The sequence below is a fragment of the Astatotilapia calliptera genome, chromosome 7 (genome assembly GCF_900246225.1).
Source record: "Astatotilapia calliptera chromosome 7, fAstCal1.2, whole genome shotgun sequence".
NCBI classification, from domain to species: Eukaryota; Metazoa; Chordata; class Actinopteri; order Cichliformes; family Cichlidae; genus Astatotilapia; species Astatotilapia calliptera.
Genome location: NC_039308.1, coordinates 32140666 through 32162803, shown reverse-complemented (window position 1 = coordinate 32162803; position 22138 = coordinate 32140666). Strand labels below are relative to the sequence as shown.

At 39.7% G+C, this 22138-nt stretch overlaps 1 protein-coding gene across 1 annotated transcript; it reads right to left on the bottom strand.

The window, feature by feature from the left end:
* Positions 1–4786: 4786 nt before the first annotated feature.
* Positions 4787–21863, bottom strand: mamdc4 (MAM domain containing 4). Its single transcript, XM_026174367.1, has 29 exons — positions 20628–21863; positions 19492–19584; positions 18685–18846; positions 18425–18550; positions 17986–18219; positions 17734–17859; positions 16360–16515; positions 16108–16211; positions 15416–15571; positions 14119–14209; positions 13890–14003; positions 13393–13485; positions 13161–13298; positions 12931–13070; positions 12260–12368; positions 12041–12145; positions 11454–11588; positions 11210–11337; positions 10302–10518; positions 10070–10207; positions 9873–10000; positions 8207–8297; positions 7461–7619; positions 7234–7359; positions 7024–7145; positions 6809–6914; positions 6314–6483; positions 6132–6207; positions 4787–5702 (listed from the first exon to the last, which is right to left on the bottom strand). Exons 1-28 carry the CDS (start codon positions 20677–20679, stop codon positions 6139–6141), a joined length of 3588 nt encoding a protein of 1195 aa, XP_026030152.1. The 5' UTR covers positions 20680–21863; the 3' UTR covers positions 4787–5702; positions 6132–6138.
* Positions 21864–22138: the final 275 nt, after the last annotated feature.

Sequence of the window (22138 nt, the reverse complement as noted above, 5' to 3'; positions counted from 1 at the left end):
TGTGGATTCATGGATTTTTTTTTTCACATTCTGTCTCTCACAGTTGAAGTGTACCTCTGGTGCAAATTACTGACCTCTGTCATCATTTTAGGTGGGGGAACTTGCACAATCGGTGGCTGACTAAATACTTTTTTGCCCCACATGTATGTATGTACGTATATATATATATATATATATATATATATATATATATATATATATATATATATATATATATATATATATATATATATATATATATATATATATATATATATATATATATATATATATATATATATATATATAGCGTAGTGGTTAAACTACACGCCTTTGGAACAGAGGATCGCAAGTTCGATTCCTGCCTGGGGCGTCTGTATCCAGTAAGGGTCCTAAGGCTAGACCCCCTATGCTAAGCAAGCCTACCGCAGACATGAGCGAGACAGATAAATATGAAGGCATGCCGGCTCGGACGTCGCCCGGATCAACAAGGTCCGCGTCAGGTGTTGAGGAACCAGGGCACCCTGACGAAAAGTGGGCTACTGGAACAAGAAGGCATCGGTGGGCAAGGGACGAAAACAGGGCGTTGTTGGAATGCTACTACGCAAGTAACCCCGGCGGAAGGGGCTACATGAATAGGATGAGGGACCTATGGATTCTTCGATACCCAACATCCACAATGACGGCGAAACAACTAGTAGCTCAGTGTTCCAACATTCGAAAGAAGGGACTGCTCTCACAGCTAGAGATTGACGAGGTACAACACAAATGCTACGGCAAGGAGGAGTCAGGACGCCAGGTCAGGGGGGAGATATCATCACCCCCACCCGAGATTGGGTACATAGCCCCAAGTGCGATAGGAGAAGGATCGTTGAGTGCGAGAGGAACTGACCTGAAAAATAGGATCATGGCCAAGCTTGAAACCTGGATCCCCCGTAGCCGGTTACCAAGATTACGTGAAGTACCCTCAGAAGGTCTGCTAGATGATGTTAATGCAGCACTACGGGCAATACCTACAACCACGATTACCGACACTAACAAGCTGATCTACAATACGGCAGCAGTGATCAGTGAGATGCTTGGCTACAAGTTGAACAGCCACAAGGGGCAGTACCCTCCATGGAGAAGGAGGCTAGAGGGCAAGATCAAAGTAGCACGGAGGGAGGTTAGCCAACTAACAGAGTTGCAGAAAGGTGCGACAAATAAGGTGCCTAAGAAATACAGCAAGCTGTCCATACCTGAGGCCTTGGAAACTGCCAAGCAAAGACTCACAGCCTTGGCCAGCCGCTTGAGGAGGTACACCAGAGAGATAGAAGGCAGGAGAATAAACCAGCTGTTCTCCACAGAACCAGCAAAGGTGTACTCTCAGTGGCAAGGGAACAATAAGAGAACAGCACCACCAAGGCTGGAGACGGAGCAATACTGGAAGAGCATATGGGAGAAGGATGCAACCCATAACGGCAATGCTCAGTGGCTAGTGGATCTGAGGGCAGACCACAGCGACCTCCCTGAACAGGGTCCAGTAACCATCACAGTGGCAGATATCCAAGAAAGGGTCTCCAGTATGAAGAGTTGGACAGCACCAGGGCCCGACATGGTTCACGCCTACTGGCTGAAGAAGCTGACTGCACTCCACGAGCGTCTGGCAGCACAAATGAACCAGCTGCTAGTTAACGAGAGACACCCGGAATGGCTAACTGAAGGCCGGACGGTCCTGATCCCCAAGGACCCCAAGAAGGGACCGGTCCCCTCCAACTACCGACCAATAACCTGCCTCAGTACTACATGGAAGCTCCTGTCAGGCATCATATCGGCTAAGATGAACAGGCACATGGGTCAATACATGAGCGGGACACAGAAAGGAATTGGCAAGAATACCAGAGGCGCAAAACACCAGCTACTGGTAGACAGAACAATCAGCCGAGACTGCAAGACCAGACTGACCAACCTGTGCACTGCCTGGATTGATTACAAGAAGGCCTATGACTCAATGCCCCACAGCTGGATACTGGAATGCCTAGAATTGTACAAGATCAATGGGACCCTAAGAGCCTTCATCAGGAACTCAATGGGGATGTGGCGTACAACACTAGAGGCCAACTCCAAGCCCATAGCACAAGTTACCATCAAGTGCGGGATCTACCAAGGAGATGCTCTGTCCCCACTGCTGTTCTGCATAGGCCTGAACCCCCTCAGTGAGATCATTAACAAGACTGGCTACGGATACCGACTACGGAACGGAGCAGTTGTCAGCCACCTCCTGTACATGGATGACATCAAGCTGTATGCCAAGAGTGAACGAGACATCGATTCACTGATCCACACTACCAGGCTATACAGCAATGACATTGGAATGTCGTTCGGACTGGAGAAGTGTAGTCGGATGGTAACAAAGAGAGGGAAGGTAGTCAGAACTGAGGGGATTGAACTACCAGAAGGCAACATTGCAGACATAGAGGACAGTTACAAGTACCTGGGGATCCCGCAGGCAAATGGGAACCATGAAGAGGCCGCTAGAAAGGCTGCAACCACCAAGTACCTGCAGAGGGTCAGGCAAGTCCTGAGGAGTCAGCTGAATGGTAAGAACAAGATCCGGGCCATCAACACATACGCCCTGCCCGTGATCAGGTACCCTGCTGGGGTAATAGGCTGGCCAAAGGAGGAGATAGAAGCCACTGACATAAAGACAAGAAAGCTCCTGACCATGCATGGAGGGTTTCACCCCAAGTCCAGCACCCTGAGGCTGTACGCTAAGCGGAAGGAAGGGGGCCGGGGACTGGTGAGTGTCAGCACCACAGTCCAGGATGAGACAAGGAACATCCAAGAATACATTGGGAAGATGGCCCCAACTGACCGAGTGCTCAGTGAATACCTCAGGCAGCAGAAACCCAAGAAAGAGGAGGGAGACGAGGAACCATCATGGAAGGACAGGCCCCTGCACGGTATGTACCACCGGCAGATAGAGGAGGTGGCTGATATCCAGAAATCCTACCAGTGGCTGGACAAAGCTGGACTGAAAGACAGCACAGAGGCACTAATCATGGCAGCACAAGAACAAGCTCTGAGTACAAGATCCATAGAGGCTGGGGTCTATCACACCAGGCAAGACCCCAGGTGCAGGCTGTGTAAAGATGCCCCAGAGACAATCCAGCACATAACAGCAGGGTGCAAGATGCTAGCAGGCAAGGCATACATGGAACGCCATAACCAAGTGGCCGGCATAGTGTACAGGAACATCTGTGCCGAGTATAACCTAGAAGTCCCGAGGTCAAAATGGGAGATGCCCCCAAGGGTGGTGGAGAATGACCGAGCTAAGATCCTGTGGGACTTCCAGATACAGACGGACAAAATGGTGGTGGCTAACCAACCGGACATAGTGGTGGTAGACAAACAGAAGAAGACGGCCGTAGTGATCGATGTAGCGGTTCCGAATGACAGCAATATCAGGAAGAAGGAACACGAGAAGCTGGAGAAATACCAAGGGCTCAGAGAAGAGCTCGAGAGGATGTGGAGGGTGAAGGTAACGGTGGTCCCCGTGGTAATCGGAGCACTAGGTGCGGTGACTCCCAAGCTAGGCGAGTGGCTCCAGCAGATCCCGGGAATAACATCGGAGATCTCTGTCCAGAAGAGCGCAGTCCTGGGAACAGCTAAGATACTGCGCAGGACCCTCAAGCTCCCAGGCCTCTGGTAGAGGACCCGAGCTTGAAGGATAAACCGCCCGCAGGGGCGTGCTGGGTGTTTTTTTATATATATATATATATATATATATATATATATATATATATATATATATATATATATATATATATACTGTATATATATATATATATATATATATATATATATATACTGTGTATATATATATATATATATATACTGTGTATATATATATATATATATATACTGTGTATATATATATATATATATACTGTATATATATATATATATATACTGTGTATATATATATATATATATACTGTATATATATATATATATATATATATATATATGTATATATATATAACCATTATCTCTAAACCACTGAGATGCTTGTGTGGGAAAATCCTAGCAGATCAGCAGGAGGCCCATCTCGTACCAATGACCATGCAACATTCAAAGTCACTTAAATCACCTTTCTTCCTGATTGTGATGCTTGGTCTGGACTTCAGCAGGTTGCCATCTCCATACCTAAATGCCTCAAGTTGGTGCAGCGGCTGGCTGATAAGATTTTTGTGTCAACAAGCAGTTCAACAGGTGTACCAAACAAAGTGTATATCCATGCAGTTTCACTATTAATCAACACTGTTAGCTAACAACTTCACTGCTAGCTACTTTCACCTTTCTATTTCAAGTAATAAATATACTGTTATCAAAAATTGTGTTCATTAAAACTTGTATTTCAACTGTTACTCTGTTCGCTAACAATTCAGCTGCTAATATTTAGCTGCACATATCAAGGTAGACATTTTTGTTTTAGATATGTTTTACTCATAATTTTAGCTAGGTTTCACAGTCTTTTTCAGTTGTTTAGCAAGCTATTTCATTAGCTTCTACATACAACCTGCCAACAACTATTTACCTATACTTTTAGAAGCTAACAATGTTGTCAGTTAGCCGTACTTTTGGCTAGCTATTCAGATGACCGATTTACTCTTTTATATTTTCTACTGCTTATTGATTAATTTATAATTAACAGGTAATTCACTACTCAAATCTTTAAATAAATTATAGTTGTTTTTTTTTATATGATTTCAGAAAAAATCTTTAGACCTACTTCCTGCATACACCAGAAGTACTATCTGGGATCAGAGAAAAAAACACTGGTCTTGCAGTAGTCATCATTATTTATTACCATAGCTCAATCACAGCTTGTTTTAAAACAGAGTAAAATTAACCCTTCAGTACATCTAAAACATTGCATTACTCTAACAATCTTTACAAACACTAGCGCACCTCAGCGTCCACTTAAATGCAACTTTCTCAAGGCTATAACCTGCGTGTTTACAGTCTTTTCTCTTTTGTCCACAACTTTCCTTCTTTTTGAACAACAAATTAAGAGTTTATGTCCCTAATATGAATTGGACTCCACTTACATATTGCAACTCAAGGGTTCTGATAAACTCTAATAGTTTCAAACTCCAGTGGCCCATTTATTCTGTTATAAACATGTAGTCTCTAGGCTGAAGCTGGGAAAAAAAAACTTATGAACAGACAAAGTTATATTACTTTTCCATATGCTGAGTATTTATTCCCACAACTAGCAAATTATTTTATCTAAAATAGGAGTGCCCATTTTAGAAGATAAAAAGGGGGCTTAAACTACTGAAATCTTTCTGCTGCTTGCACTTAAAATTAACTTATAACTGTTCGAGGTTTCTGAGACACCTAAAAGGATCTACTTACAGCCATTTCTGTCATTCATGGGCTGTGCCCAGTCTTGATTTAGAGAAAGTTCATTTTCATCCAAAACACATTAGACCTCCTTTTGTCTTCTTTCCATCCACAGCCAGAGTCACATCTGATCTGAGGTATCTTCACCAATTAGGCTTAGCTTGGTTGGTCAGTGTGTGAGCTATGCTTGCATATTGTGTGTGTGATGTATGGGTGACATAAGTAGTTCTCCTGCTGTGATATCACCTTTTTTCAACAAACCACCTTTGGGTGGCAGAACCTTTGTACCTTGAGTCTCATTCCACCTCCATTTCTCTGGTGTTACAAGAGACCTGCAAAAACATAAAAAGGTCAGACTGTTGTGAAGTGAAAATGTCAATTTTGGATAAACTGCTACATGAAAGATAACTTCTATTTTCCGTTATTTTGACCATTAATTTCATGATTTATTAACATATTTATGAAATTCAAACATGAAATAAAGAAGCCTATAAAAATTTTTTTTATGTTCATGTACAGCCTCTGAAGCCAAAACCCAGTGAATCAGCACTTTGGTAAGAAAATGTATGAATGAGAGATTTAACAGGTGGCGACAGATAGGACTTCAGCAGGTACCATGTTACTTTGTCTCTGGTGTTTAAGTGCTAGTTTATATGAAGTATTCTGGAGTTTATTTCTACCATCTGGTGGCAGAAAAGTCTATAAAGCTGCCTCTTATAGGGATTGGAAATCAAACAGCAAATGTCATATTAAATACTCACAGAGACATTATTGAAACCAGCTGCCATCTGGGTTTTGGGTCTGCGGAACTGTAACATGGTCCTGCTGAAGTGAACTCTACACATTAAGGTAAAAATCAGCATTTTTGATCATATGGGCAATGCTTTTGTCCTTTTGCTTTCTGACAAGTGTTCTTAAGGGTCTGAATGTCAGATTTACTCACTGTGAGGTCTGTGTCATAAGACTCATTAGTGAAACCAGCAACAAATGAGGAAGGTGATGTCTGTCGTGTTCGCAGGTAGAAAACCAGCAGGCCGACCAACGTGCCGATGAGCAGAAGGACTACAATCACAGACGCCGCGATCCCTCCTGCATTGTTTCGGTTTGGGGAGGCTGCAGCACAGATGGGAAACATTTAGTATTTGTCTCATTAATGTAGTGAAGCCAAACTTTACATTGTAGTTAGAAATTCAGTCAAATGGTTGAATGGTTAAAAAAAAGTGCTGAAAAACTGAATATTATTAAAAGCATATTAGTTCTAAATTCACTTTGTCAGTTAGGAAATTTTATTTTATTTAAAAAAAACCATCTTAGCAGTGACTGCTGCTTTTTAAATTTCTCAGCACTGAATCTGAGCATGCACATTGTGCAGAAACATTAAAAACCTCTAATACAGTCTGCAATAGTTTGAATAGAAATCTGGGAGTTCTGCTCATACGTTTTATTGGATCTGTGACTTTGTTAGCACAGTTGATCCCGATGGTGTATTCGATGTCATCCAGAGCTACCACACCTGCTGTACCTTTGACGCCTTCAAAAACAATCTGTTTACAGGAAAAGTAAGATGACAGCAGAAATTGCAGTAGGTCGTACATGCTTACATACAACAGCAAGTCACCAAGTGTATTCAGCCATTATAAAAGTGAGCCTGACCTGGTATTTCTCAGTAGATGTGATGTCGATGTCAAAACGTTTCCACAGTCCAACAAGTTCGGTCTCAGCCAGCGGGTTGAAACGACCTTCGGAGAGTCTCCATACTTTTAGCTGGCAGTCCGCTGAAGTCATTCATAAAAAAGGTTAAAAATATTTACAGGTAAATGCATTCAAAACTGACATAAATTGAATATGTTTTTTCTTTCTTACATGACTGGCTTTTATAGACCCAGAACTTCAGGCAGGTGCCCTTAGTAGGGGGCAGGTGAGGGCTCAGCAGTAGAGCGTTTTGACTCACTTCTGTCCGATTGCTGCTTGGAAAGAACAGGAAGTGACCTTGCAGAAAAGAAAAGAAGGGTGTTTTGAAAAAGAAGATAAGAAGTGTGACTTTGCAGCATCCGCCAGCTGTCTAGTTGTTTGTTTCTCTCTGGTTTTACCTTTTTCTGTGCCCAAAGTGTGGTCGTCAAGTGGGATTGGGTAGTGACGTTCCATCTCTGCACTCGTCAGCTCCCAGTCCAGTTTGTCTATGGTCATGTTCTGAGTGTTGCTCCAGCTGCACATGCCTCTCTCCATACTACACTTGGAACCTGGGGAATCTAACAAAATAAATATTACGCTATAATTGTGCAATATTGAGTAGGATAAAATATTATAGAGGAGGTAGTCATGTACTCGGAGTAGTTTTTGAAAACTAATATAAGGCCTTTATTTTAGTGGGTTAAAGACATAAAAATACACCAGTGCAAATTGGCTTACACCTTCTCTAGGTGGTACTGTAGGCAATTGTGGTTTCACTCACCGCAGGAGTGCAACACTAAGTGCATTATTTTCTTTGGCCTGTGGCCAGTGGTGAGTAAAAGACTTCTCTAGCCTTTAAGAGCATCATCCAGCCTCAGACTTAAAAAAAAACCTGTTCTAACTCAGCATAGTGTAACCACAGAGTAGTACAGACACACTGAAGCCACAATTTTAAATATGCAGCACAAAATGGAAGACAAACAAAAATATGTCTAAAGAATGTAATATTTTTAAGTCATTTTTACTGTAGTCTTAAAGTCTTAGCGGGATCCTTGGTTAAAGCCCATGAGGAAAAGTATCTAGATACATAGAGCTGCGTGCTGCTTTTACTGCAGTCTTAAAATCTGTAGTGATTTCAATCTTGATGAGGCATGTCAGTACAAACCTTGATTTTCACAGGGATAATGTGAAAGAAAGATGTCATCGATTGCAATGCAAGTGTCTTTCCCTCCAGCTCCGACAACCTCAAATTCCAACTGCAGAAGAAAATTACCACAAAATAAGCTTTGAACAGCGGGCACAAAGTCCTTAGATCAAAAGCTACTGTGCAAAAGTCTTGAGGCACCACTCATTTCTTTGTTTTTTGCTATGAAAACCTGAAGTAGTTGCATGAAGATTCACTGTACAACACAAAAACACAATTTGTAGAATTCTAATTGAAAGCCATTATTTGATATGACCACCTTTATTCTTCCACACAGACCCTCAGTAATCTCTTTAAGTAGTTTTCAGGGATAGTTCTCCAGGCATCTTGAAGGAAATTAAAAGTTATTTCTTGGCTTTCTTGGATCTGCCTTCGTTTTTCTCCAAATTCTCTGTCAAAATGATCCCACATTGCTTCAGAAATGCTGAGGTCCTGGATTTAGGGAGGTTGAACCATGATTGATAGTGTTCCACTGTGTGTTTTTCTATCCAGATTGTCATTGTCACGGGTCTGTGACCCATCGTTTCTGTGTTTGGACTTTTGATTTTGGTTTATTTAATATTCTGAGGTTAAGATTCTGTTCCTTGTTTTGGTTATTATAGTTGTTAGCCTTCTGTTTAACATTTGTATTCTTAGGTCACCTTAGTTTTCTTATCTAGTCTTTACATTTCTGTTGTCAAGCCTCCCCTCTGTTCCATGCCCCATGTATAGTCATAATTCTGTAGTTATATATTTTCAATGTGTCTCTTGCTCTCTCTCTGTTTAGTCAGTCACGTCTCAGTGTTTGTTCCCCTGTCTTGCCAGTTAGATTATAATCCAGCCGTGTTCCCCAGGTGTTTCCTCTCTGCCCTGATTCCTTCATGTATATATATTGTCTGTGTCTTTTTGTGCTCCTTGTGATGATCTCCCTCTTGCTGTTTGCCCCATTTGTTCAGTGCCTGCAGTGTATGTTTCTAGGAGAACCGGTCAGTTAAGTTACTTAGATTTAGTTATTTGTATTTTCCAGAAATAAAGCTGTTAAGTTCAGTCCTACATTTGGGTCCTAACCTGCCTGCCACACACAGCGTCATGACACAGATATGCTTTTACTGCATTGACAGTGTGTCTGGGATCATTAGCATGCTGAAAAATGAAGCTGTTGCCAATCAGATAATGATTTTTTTCCCTATTAATTAAGTTCATAGCTCACAGATACACCTGCTGTAGATACTTATCTGGTTTCCTCAGATTTTTTAAGTGCATAGTGCACACCATGCCAAAGTTTTCAGCTAATGGCATTATGGGAATCACTTTGTTGGTGTAAAATGACTGTTTTATGCCTTTCAAACTGTGTTATGTGTGTTATGTGTTATTCAGCTAAAGAAAGTGGAACAAATGATGTGTCTAGAAATGCAAACTAAAATTGGTTCTTTGCTGATGGGATGACAGTGAGATGGCTCGAAATTTTTGCACAGTATAGAGAGAGCGGAGAGTGTGAGTGACTCAGGCAGACTGCTGAAAATTGAATTCACACATGTTCATATTTTTAGATAAATGAGTTTATTAAATGAGTAGTTTATTTTATGTGAAGGATAAATTAATCACATTAAAAGTGGCTTAAAAAGTCTGTATCTGCCTTCACACTTACCTGCCAGTCCTCAAGGGAGCTCGAAATGTTGCCATAGCCATGACGCCACACATCTCCTTGATTCAGGTTGTTTGTAAATAGCTTGACCCGCTCTCCCTTCACTGGCTTCATATACACTGTAAGAGAACCTATGGGACACACTCCATTAGTTTAACTTTATGTGTGTGTCTGTGTTTTCCTCTGTGAAGCTGGCCCACCTGGATTCACTCCTCCCATGTGATACCAGAAATTTAGACACTCAGTACGGGTAGTTCCTTGGCGAACAGATGAGGTGAGGACTGCAGTGCTACCTGAGGGAAGGATGCTTGCTCCAGTGTTAACAACCATGTAGAAACCTGGATAGAGACCATACAGCGCATGAACACAATTCTCAATTTCTCAGTCTCCTGCATGTATATTCTAATGTTAAACAGCAGGGGTGTTTCTCACCCTGTTCAGTCTCCAGGGTGTGATCAAATTTGGGCCCATTTGATGTGGATGTGTATCCGCTACGGTGGAGCCACTGATCTTTACTAGAGCTGGTGTACCCACACTGTTGGCCTTCAAAGGAACACATCCTTGGGTTGGTACAGGGACCCTCCAAGAATGCCACATCGTCAATGGCAATGAGTCCATCATAGCCAGAGCGAACGGCTTCAAACATCAGCTGTTGATGAATTGGAAGAGAAGGAAGATGTTATTAACTATTCCTATTAAAAAGCCAAGTTAATTAATGTGTACAGGGGATTTTAAAACAACAAATACTGGACAATGTCATTGACAGAAACTTGATATCTATGTTTCAGATGAAACATAAGCATAAATAAGCAGACAGAAGTAAATTAATAAAAACATGCACAAGCAACAAAAAATACAAACATAAGACAGAAAGCTGGCATAAGTGGGCATGGCATCATGGTAAAAATGATAAAGAAAAATTGTGGGTCGTTATACATATTTAAGATCTTTGGAGGTGAAGAGAGGTTCAGCTGTTAAAAAACTGACCAAAATAATTTCTGCACTTCACTTGTACTCAGTGATGAGTTAAAGGGAGATGTGGTCTTTATTCTTCATAAAAGCAAAAAGCGTCAGTGCTGCATTTTAAACCAGCGGCAGGCAGGATAGGTCTACCTGTGAAGGGCATCTACTCCCTTACAGCTGCAATGATGTTTTGTTTTACCACAAGTGGGCAAAGTTTCTCCAAAAACTCAAACCATTTGTTTAAAATCAGTTTCACTTTGTGTCAGCTGGGATAGGCTACAGTACCCATGACCCTCAGTTGGATAAGTGCTGAAGAAAAAAGGATGGATTTCCTTGTTTTAGTAATTTCACTGGTGCTGTGTGCAGTCATTACATACATGAAATTTTGAGATCTGGTGCGGTACTGGGCATTGTGCTTCATGCCAAACATTTCCACGAGCTCCACTGTGGGTCCACAGGACCATCTCAAAACCTTTGTTATCTATTAGCTTCACATTCAGAGTACCTGGAAGAAAATTATCAGAGATTTCTAGTTAAAGGTTTGTTTTTCTTTTTTTACTGAAGAAACAATCTTTCATTCTAAATTTACATATTAAATTCTTTTAGTCAAATTATCATCACCTGCATTTGGCCCATAGACTTTGTAGAAGAAGTAAAGGCAGTAATCTTTAGGACCCGGTGACTGTGGAAAGGAAATTAAGCGTCCAAACAAACCGTGCAGGTATGGACTCCTCATGTCCACGACAAGGCTTCTGCCTGAACATCAACAGACAGACAGGTCGGCATCAGACACTGACACAGTATAATACCAATGACATAATGCTTAGCAAAATTAGTATCTTCACTTTCAAACTTGTATTATATTTATGGCAACTATTCAAAAGAAATTACATTAAATTATTACAAAGTACTTTTACTGTGCTTTCCATCATTTATCGACAGGGACTGAAAGGAGTTTATAGCAAAGAAACATCTCTCAGCTTTGTGACAAGAATAACATCCTAAATGTCAGCTGAAAAAATCAATTAACAAGGACCAATCATTACTGACAGCAGTTAAGAGCATTACACCTGCACCAAACCACACTGAGGGTTTTCTAATAGAGAGAGTGAGTCTGTGGAAAGGATTTAAAAGTATGTACATCTGAGATGCTCCCTGATTAAACGCCTGTATAAAATGCTAGATTAATTTATTTGAAATGAGCTTACCAACACTGATAGTATGGTCCATCCCACTGAGCATTGTCCAGTCAAAGTTGTCGCTGCTGTCCTGATACCATCCACACAGTCCTTCTTCAAAGTTACATGACAATCCTGGGCAAACACACACAAAACTGGTTGGTTTAAGCAAGTGCTAGACAATTTACTGGAAAAACTTTAAACTGAGCATCATAAATTATGTAAATTATAAGTAGATATTAAAGTTACCTGTTGGAGACCATGGATAATAGTCAACATGACAGTCACTAAATTGGACATTTTTCACTTTAATCTTGGAGCACTGACAAAGTTTCTTAGCGTGAGCTTCAAAAGCAAGCTGGTGAAGATAAAACAAAGCGGTCTAATGAGTTAAATAATATTTTAACTGTTTCATTGTTTGATTTTGTGTTACAGAAAAACAAATAGCATAGCATTAGCTTAGTCAAGCCACAAAGTGAAACTCAACATCAATTGTGTCAGATCAGCTGATCTCAAATCCATGAGCAGATGGTTCAGCTTATACTTCCTCTGAATGTGCCATTGGCAGATTTCCTATAAAGTGTGTTGCTTAAACCTCCCAAAACTCTCTTTTCTTTTGACTATAGTTTTCAGACTGAAGTTAAAAATATAATAATATAGCTCATGTCATGTGTACTGTTAGAGCGATGGGCACTCATGTTAAACAAGGTAAATATTTTAAATAATGAGGTCATGTTTAATCTCGGGCTTTGTATGATGACCTCACTGAAAGCTGATATCATCAAAGTGGCACAGAAGCCCCACCCAGCTACTATTCAAATTTTCTGTTTATGAGAGTCAGCCAATGAGAAGAGGAGTTGTATCTCTTTAGTTGAGCAAAATGATAAATACCTGAGCAGCAAGACTAAAGTTAAGCTGACCTGGAATCGATTTTTCCTGAATCCAATGAGTATGTCAGCGTGTTGCCAATTCTCTGCCTCTGGTCCAGTCTTCCCATTAAACTCCCACAATTTAGGCCCCGTGCCCATTGAGCTGTCGATCACTCTGACGGACAGATCACCTGCAGCAGAAAGATGCAACCGGGGTTATTTACAGCATACCAAGTTTGTGTTCTGGAAAGAATAAAAAGATTTGCAGGGCAACAACTTACCAATATAACTGGGTTTCCCAGTTAGTGCATAATCAAAGCTCATGCTACAATTGGGACCAGTGGGGCCTAGGAGGGGGGTCCGTGTTTGGGCTTCAGTCAGCTGCTGGCCTGGAGCTTTGGCTACATACAGAAACTCCTCTGACAGATGAAAATAGACCCATGGGAATAAATTGTACTATGAAATTAGCACTAAACAAATAAATAAATGAATACCAGAAAGAGCTGTCTGTACCCTGGGCTGTGGAATTTTGATATAGTACCCAACCTTGACCCCCAAGACTGGTGTCAGTCCACCCAGAGCTGCCCTGAGAGTAAGAGAAATCACCTGCAGAAGAGGTTTTTGAAGAAACAGCAGTTAACAGCAGTGATTAAAAATGCAACCATAATCAGCAATAACCTTGTATATTACATGTTCCATGCATGAGACATTACTTGTAAAGTTTAGGAGCAACCAAAGCAATAAACACAACCTACTTAATTTATTTTTGAAAATTAGCAATGAAATTGTGTAAAATACAAGTTAATTATTTACCAGCAGACTCTTTTAAGTATATTAACCTTCTTCTTGAAATAAAATAGCTATTATTAATAGAGTTGGGTTAAGTTTAGGAACACCCTGCTGGAATCAGCATCACTTCATTTCATAAAATCAAAAGTCTTATAATAATTTAAAACTTTGCAGACCATTTTAAAAAAGTCAAACCGAATAAGCAGGATGAATACACTCACCACATTTAGCTTCATCCTCTGCTCCTTCACAGTCAATATGAAAATCACACAACTTATCCGGTTCAGCACATGGATTTTTAGGGGGACCAGGGAATGTTTCAACAGAAGTATTATCTATGGAAGAGATAATACTTCCATAGATGAGCAAGAGTCATTCAACGACACAAGATGTTTATACTTATTCCCTGCAGATGTTTTTTCTCAAAGTTAAGACAATTAAGAAGCTTACTGCTTGATAAGCGGCATTCGGGAGACAAAACAATGCTGTCAATCGCGATACCTCCATATGCAAAGTTTCTGATTGCTGCCATAATCAGGATCTATAGGGAGAAAATAATTCAAAAGAGCAGATTAGCTATTTTATATTTCAACTAAAATTCTCATCAGTTACACTATAAAAGAGGTAAAAAAACAAAAAAACAAAGCCCAACAACAACTAAATCGCTTATTTCCAAGCTGCTGGATTTTTGAATTTTGTGAGTACAAAAATACTAAATTACATTTAGTAGTCACGTAAACTCAAATTAAAAGAGATGTTTTCTTTTCTTTTATTCTTCATTTGTCGCATGTAAACTGTTCTTTTCTTTCTATTGAGTATTACATTCAGATCTCAAATGTTTTTTATTTTAAAGTCAGAAACTTTTGATTTTCGATTATTTATGCGCATGTAGAAGCTGTACGCTAGAGCTGAGAAGCTTTGGTTTAATGCGATCTATAAAATGTTGTTGTTTGCTTTTTAGGCGATGTTATATTCATTTTAAATGTTTACATTTAAATGTTATTTTTTAAATATATTATATTATGATATATTTCTTATATATATTAGTAGAACAATAATGAAAAAAAAAAATATATATATATGGATTTGTGTGCATTAATTACATAGGTACATGGAGACCCAGTATTGCAGGGTCTTTACATTATGATATAAAGCGGCTTTTGGTATATTACATGGAATTGAACTGAACTGAATAATCACCATCATTTCCGTTAAAGTAAATTAAAGTATATGTGAAAAGGTAAAAATATTTTCCCTCATATTTTAATTATTTAAGCTTAAAGTTAAAATTTAACCACTGTTGCCTTCACAACATCAACTTCCCTCTGAACTATTTCATAATGTTCATGTATTAAGAATTTAAAGTTTTCTGTGTGGAAAAGTGTTTGATTAAACGATGACTCCCAGCTATCCTTAATTGGCTCACCAAAACACCAATCTCAGTATTAGCAGTAAACATTACATAGATTACTGTAGTGGCTTGGATGAATCATCTCTTATCAAATCATCGCACCTCCGAGCTACATGAATTTCTGTGGCCAGACTTAACTGATTCTGTAAACTTTACCTACTTACAAAAACCTAATTTTACTGATCTTTACCTTATGTAATAACTTCTTTGCTATTCAGGGTTTGTTTTTTTTAAGATTTGTAGTCGTAACCCATCAATATCCCTATTTTAGAGTTGGAATGGGTGAAGCCCAGCTTCCCTATTACGGTTATTAATTCACCTGTGAGAGGCACTTACCTGGAAAGTGACGTTGGTGACAATCTCCACCTCTGCCTTTACCCAGAGATCACCTAGAGAGCCACCTCTTTCCCACACTGGGTAGACATATTTATCTGCAACCAACACCGTCAAACCCCCCGACCTCGGCCCAAACTGGTGAGTGTACATCACCATCTACAACAGGCAGGTGCAGTAAACTCGTGAAATTAGGAATTGAATTCAAATTATTGTTAACAATGTTAATTTAAAGATGAGGGATGAAAAAATGCTTTTCTCTCCAGGAATTTAAGAAAGAAAGAAAGTGTACTTTATTGATCCCCATGGGGAAATTACTCTCTGCATTTAACCCATTCACTCAGTGAAGCAGTGGGCAGCCATTGGGTGCCCGAGGAGCAGTGTGTAGGGACAGTACCTTGCTCAGGGGTACCTCAGGGTAGGCGTTCAGTGGATTCAAACCACCGACCTTCCGATCATGGGGCCACGACTCTACCTACTGAGCTATCCCTGCCCTCCTCCCCCCCCCCCCCTTTTTTTTTAAAATAAGAAAGTATACTTTAAAAAAAACAATAACCCTTATGTGACTGTTAATTCAATTTGTGAATAACATTTTCCACATTTTTACCTTTTCAAAGCATTTGAATGTTTCAGACTACTGTGAAACAGTAAAAGTAAAAGCCGCTGAAGAACGAAGGCATCAGTTTTGGACTCACCTTACAAGGATGTGAACTGTTGGTGGGTTCAAGAGAGTGACTTTGGAAGGAGGCCCAGTCCCCTTTGAGACCCTCATCAGGGACCGTAACATAGAGAAAATGACCTGAAATAAAAACAATGACATAGTATTTTTTTAAATCTGCCTTTTATTTCTAATACAAAAGCATTTCAAATACTAGCAGTAAGGAGTAATAGGATAGCTTCAGTATCAAAAATACAAAAGGGTCTTCTGATTTGTCTGAATATCATACCTGATGCTGAGTTACTAGAATGATCTCTGCCTGGTCCTTTCAGAGGATCTGTGTTGGTGATCTGTGTCTGATTTGTCCTTACCCATTTCAATGATGAAATTGACCTTAGGTCCCAAATGCACAGGCCTTCCTCAAAGTCACAGGACTCATATTGAGCTGGGGACGCAACAAACAAAGACGGAACAAATAGTCATCATCATGAAGTGTACTGTCCATAAAAGATGGACATGGTCATCGTGGCAACTTTTTTAAAGCCTTAAACCTGGTTTATAAATATTATTTAAAAATACATACCGATCTTTGCCCAATACCTGTGTTGCCTCTCGATCACAAGCAACCTCCTTCAAGCAAACTCTGTTTTACAAAGTACTGAGTACAAAATCAGGTTTTTTGTTACTGGGAAACATGGCAGCCATTCCAGCCGCAGCACTTTGTTGGGAGTAATTTTGCTTAAAATATTAACATGAAGACAGTTTGGTCCTTACCAATAAAAAGCTCCTTTTGACAAAGATATTTAATGTAAGATGATTCATTCTGATTTCAGCATTTCTTACAAAAGCTAAAAGATGATATTGATATGAGTCGCTTCTACAGGAATGTTTATTCTGAGGCAACTGAGCAAAATACACAAGAACCGCTTTTCCACTGCCTTATATAATAACACATCTTCTTTTTGCAACCCAAGGCACTCATGATTATTTTAAATCGTACTGACAATGGATTTGGATTTGTTGTTCCTTGTCAGTTTTATTATTTTAACCACGTTTTATTATTCCTGTTGACAAAAGTCAGTCTGTCTTCCAATCTGAACTAAACCTGCCACACACTGTTGGAGACTGAGTTTGGAGTTTTAGCTTGATAACAATAAACAAAGAAGTGCCATAGAAAAAACAAATGCATCTTAGCAATATTTTCACACATGCTTGAAATTATAATTGTAATTACGTTTTAATTTGTATTAATTGCACAGGCCTATTACTCTATGTCACTTCTGCTAAAAGGGACAAAGGACCCTGTGCACAGGTGTCCTATTCAAGAGCAAAGAGCCGCGTGTCATTCACTGATGATATGATGATGACATTTTTGGTTAGGTCAGCTGATGGTTAGGACTACAAAAGTGGTTTTAGCACACTGATCAAAATACATGGTGGTGCTACACCACCATGTAAAATACGCTTGTACACACCGGCGCATCGACTGGGACTATAGCTGTGTCTGAACGTACTTCCAGTGACATTTGCAGACATTTTTTTAATTTGATTGAACTTTTGTGAACAATAAGTCTGTTTTCCCCACCAATTTTATTACTTTGTATTGTGACTAAAATATTCCTACATATTTATTATGGGATTCAGGTGAAATTAGATTTCTCACTGCAGTTGAGCTCATCAGATCCATCACCACAGTCATCGCTGCCATCACAGAGATGGCGCTCCTCCACACAGGCCTCGTTGTTACACTTCACCATCCCTGCTGAACAGTTTCCCCCGGGGACTGGTGCTGATGATCAAGAGAAAATAAAAAACTATCACTTATGAATCAGTTTACTGGAATTAATTGATTGTAAAACACTCTGCAAGGACTTGAAAAAAGGCAGGGACAAATGGGATCTTTTGAGGGGCTTACAGGGAAGAGCACAGTCTAGAAACTCCAGCTGGTCTATGGCCACATCTCCTCTTTGTCCCACTGACCGCAGCGAGTGAAGACGGATTTGAAAAGTTGAGGGAATCCGGCCCAGAAAGATGAGAGCTTCCCTCCAGGCACGAACACTGGAGGCCTCAGGACGCCAAACAACAGCCTCTTCACCACCTGGGTAGAGGACAGATGCCCACAAGGGCGTAGATCCCAGACCGGTGTTACCTACAGTAAAAAGTAAACATTAAAGTATTCATTAGCACGACAGCTGCAGGGGAAATACATTTTATCTTTAAAGATTGTTAAAGAAACATTGTACATTTTTAAAGGTAGGGCTTGTTATGACCAAAAACAGGACTAACAGAGAGAGACGGAGAGGAAAAAACCTGGTTATCTAAATATATGACATGCAGTTATTTGCCATCATTACCCGAGTCCCACAGGAAGTATCTGAGGCGAAGGCGACACGTTGTTGAAGACTGATTAATCTCTGGAGAGATTAAAACTGCAGTGTGGAGCAAGTCTTCATTCACTGCACTGATTCCCATGAACCAACCTTTGTAAAAAGACATATTGATTAGAACATTTTAAGATATTACCATTCCAGTTTAATGCAGGATGACTCTCTAAAATACTTGCAATAATACAGCTTTGACTATAAACATGACAATAAAAAAGACTGTACAATACCTATGGCTGTGCCGGTGGTGTAATCGGTGGACGGTCCACTGTCAGGCACTGTTTCCCCTCTCTGATGTCTCTCCCATTTGTATTGTGCACTGGGCGACGTGTCAGCCCATCCACACATTCCTTCATCCTCAAAGTCACACACAAACCCCTTTCCATTGTAGCCTTTCACAGGGGTGACAGAGCATTCAGTTGTTATAATACTGTGTATTACAGGAGAGGTCTTCCACTAAGAAAACTATTTACCCTACCATAATTTGGAGTAAAATTTTCCTGCTGTGTAGGTATAAAATCTAGAAATTGTGACCAAACCTTAGAAACCGCTAAGTTTTCCCGTAGCAAGCAGATGTCACAGATGCAAAATCAGGGTCTTTTAATTTTTATCTTAAATATGATGATTGTTTTATTTGAACATAAGTGACCAGCATCTCAAAATTAGTTAAAATTCCCCTTTCAGAATGTCAATAAAACACAGAAGCTTAATGAGACCATAATGATCATGTAACATGATCACATTGATATAGTCAAGTCAAATCTATGGGTGATGCTAATCATATAATCACATTTTATGCTTAAGGACAACAGATGGAAATTAGCCCTTGGCTATAATCTGGTATGTTTACATTCATGTAATTTTTTTTACATTTATGTTCAATATCATGCACTGTCCTAAATACAATAAATACAATATTCAGCATACTCAGCACTGAAGCATTTTCCAGTTTTTGAGACAAATCTGACAAGAAATGGCAAAAAAATAAAATAAAAATCCGATTATAGATGGGACTAAATTACATTTTTAAAACTTACCACAGCCTTGCTCATCACTCCAGTCTGGACAGTCTTGCACAAAGTTACATTTCCCCCCAGGAGCTTGACACGACTGAGCTGAAGAGCCAGCAGCTGGATAAGAATATGAAACACAAAATTCTTTTTTTTTTCTTTTGTCCTGTGAAATTACACTTGCTGATCAAGGGTGTATGAGATGGTCAAAAATCAGACCAATGATCACTATGGACTGCAAAAAATAACTGTAGCCTTTCCTATTAAAAGACAACAGGTTATTAGTAGAAGCCTTAACCTGTCAGAGCTGATGTAAATATGCAAATATCTTCCAGCCAAAGATTGAAAATACTCAAATATTTTCCATCTTTGCTTCTGGGTGTGTGACTCAGGCCCAAACTCTCTCATGACTCATGACTCAAAGGTTTACAACCCATCTAATGCCAACAGGCTCAAAGACCGCAGAGAGGTAATCAGGGTGACACCATCCACTGAAGGCATCTGTCCAACCAAACGTCTCTGACTAAGACTCAAGACTTTATGATTCAGTAACCTAATAGCTAGAAAATAGACAGGACACCAGACATTTGATTTTTGAGTCTGAATATCCCAGAAGACATCACATCATCATTTTGTTAGAAAATAAATCACACATGAAAGCTCACATTTTTAGTAAGGAGTTATTACCTGACATCAAAAATTACCTGAAATATTGAAGTCTTCTCTGGACTCTTAGAGTTGTGAAATACTCAAAACCCCATTGAGCATTTCTTTATCCTTTATATTTGTGATATTAAATATTAAGGTTAATTATATGTTCTGTCTCAACATGTCTGTTCTGTCTGTGGATCTTTAATTATCAGATGGAAAACAAATGCCAGGTTGCCTAAATTCCCAAAGATAGCAAAAACCTCCATAGCAACAACAGTTGTGCATCTGAGACTGAGATGAAAGAGAAAATCTTTCAACTGCTTGTGGCTTCTTTATCAAATACTAATTTTTTAGTTTTTTACTGACTGTGGCTTGATTAAAAAATCCAAAATCAACTGACTTGTCAAGACATTATTTCAATCTATGTGTAGCAGGGCTGCACAAGTTCAGTTTGGAATAGTTAGCACCATTATTGCTGCACATAATTAAAATCTAATTGAAGGTTTTCTTACCCCACTGCAGAGCCCACAGCAGAATGAGCGCTAAGCTCCTCACATGAAACATCTTCTTTTTCTCCCTTCTTGCACCACATCAACCTGCAGAGACTTTATTGTTGACTCTGACCTCTTCTCTGTGCATGAGAGATAACAGTTGGACTTTAAAATCACCCATCATGCAACAGCAGCCAACAATTATAAAATAATCTCCTACAAACGATGGCGGATGTCCGGACATTGCTCATTTACTTGGCAGATATAGAAATGCAGAGCAAAGCAGATGCAAAGTGCAGTTTACGGAAGCGATTTTAGCTTACCTCAGTCATGCTGCATAGGTATTTAAGACAGAAACATGGGCAGCATCCTGCTTTAAGTCACGCATGCATTACTCCAACATCATTACCTCAGTAGATTCATTTATCTTTGTCTTTATTAATAGGTGCAGTTTATAACACTGCATTCTAGAATCCATTGGTATTCAAAGGCGCTCACGGTTGACTCAGTGACAGGAGAGGTGCCCGGATCCTGTGGCTCTGAAACAAGCCCAAATCATCACCCCTCCACCACCATGCGTGGCAGTTGGTATAAGGCATTTGCCATTAGCCATGTTTGGTTTTCTTCAAATGTGGCACCGCACATTATGACCAAACATCTCTACTTTGGTTGAGTAAGGTCCTGAAGACTTGTGGTGTGTTTACGTGCAATTTTGCAAATATAAGATGTGCTGCCATGTTCTCTTAAGAGACCATGGCACGCCGGGGCAATCCTTCCAAAGAAACCATACATGTTCTTTTTACAGTTGTTACATTTAACATGTTAACTGAGGTCTGTAGAGTCTAAGTTGTAGCTGTTGGGTTTGTTTTATATTTCTCTGAGCGTTGCACGGTCTGACCTTGGGTCGAATTTACTGAGGTGCCCACTCTTGGGAAGAACGTGGCGCTGTGTTAACACTTGAAAGCTCCGACCGGGAAAATGCTAAATCTTCTTGGAAGAGATGCTCACACTTAGTGATGATCAATTAATCAATTGCATCAGATTAGGAGCACCTAGCTGCTACTTACCATGGAAGCCGTAAGGATACTTAGTCCTTCACAGAACTGCATTAGAGCCCTGTGAAAAATGTCTTTTTCTTTTTTTTTACATGACTGTCTATTTTAAATTAAACATTTGAATGCATTTTTATCCACAGTTATCTTTACTGATTATTAATATGTATTTTCTAACACATGTTATACATTGTGAATTGTGTTTCAGGTACTGTTTGAACATATGTAGAATAAAAAATGTGTTGTCAGGTTTCTGTCCTGGCATAAATATGCTGTGGATCATATGCTGTATAGAAAAGTTATACATAGTTTCCAAATCTGAAAATGGAAGCCAGTGTGGAACAGTATTAAACCAGTATTGTTTGTTATGGCAGCAAGGGGCCACCTTGCTTTAGTTCACCTGCTTTATGAATGCAGTAAACCTATTCCTGATAAGCTTATGGCCTCAGTCACTAGTTTAAGTCTTATTCAGTGTTCATT

Bases quoted from the DNA above. Each gene is read 5' to 3' on its own strand.
- mamdc4 (XM_026174367.1), bottom strand. From the start codon at position 20,679: ATGTTTCATGTGAGGAGCTTAGCGCTCATTCTGCTGTGGGCTCTGCAG. The intron at 18,220-18,424 runs GTAATGATGGCA...TTTTTACTGTAG, and splicing joins ATACTTCCTGTGGGACTCGG to GTAACACCGGTCTGGGATCT. The intron at 7,360-7,460 runs GTAAAACCAGAG...CTTTTCTGCAAG, and splicing joins CACTTTGGGCACAGAAAAAG to GTCACTTCCTGTTCTTTCCA.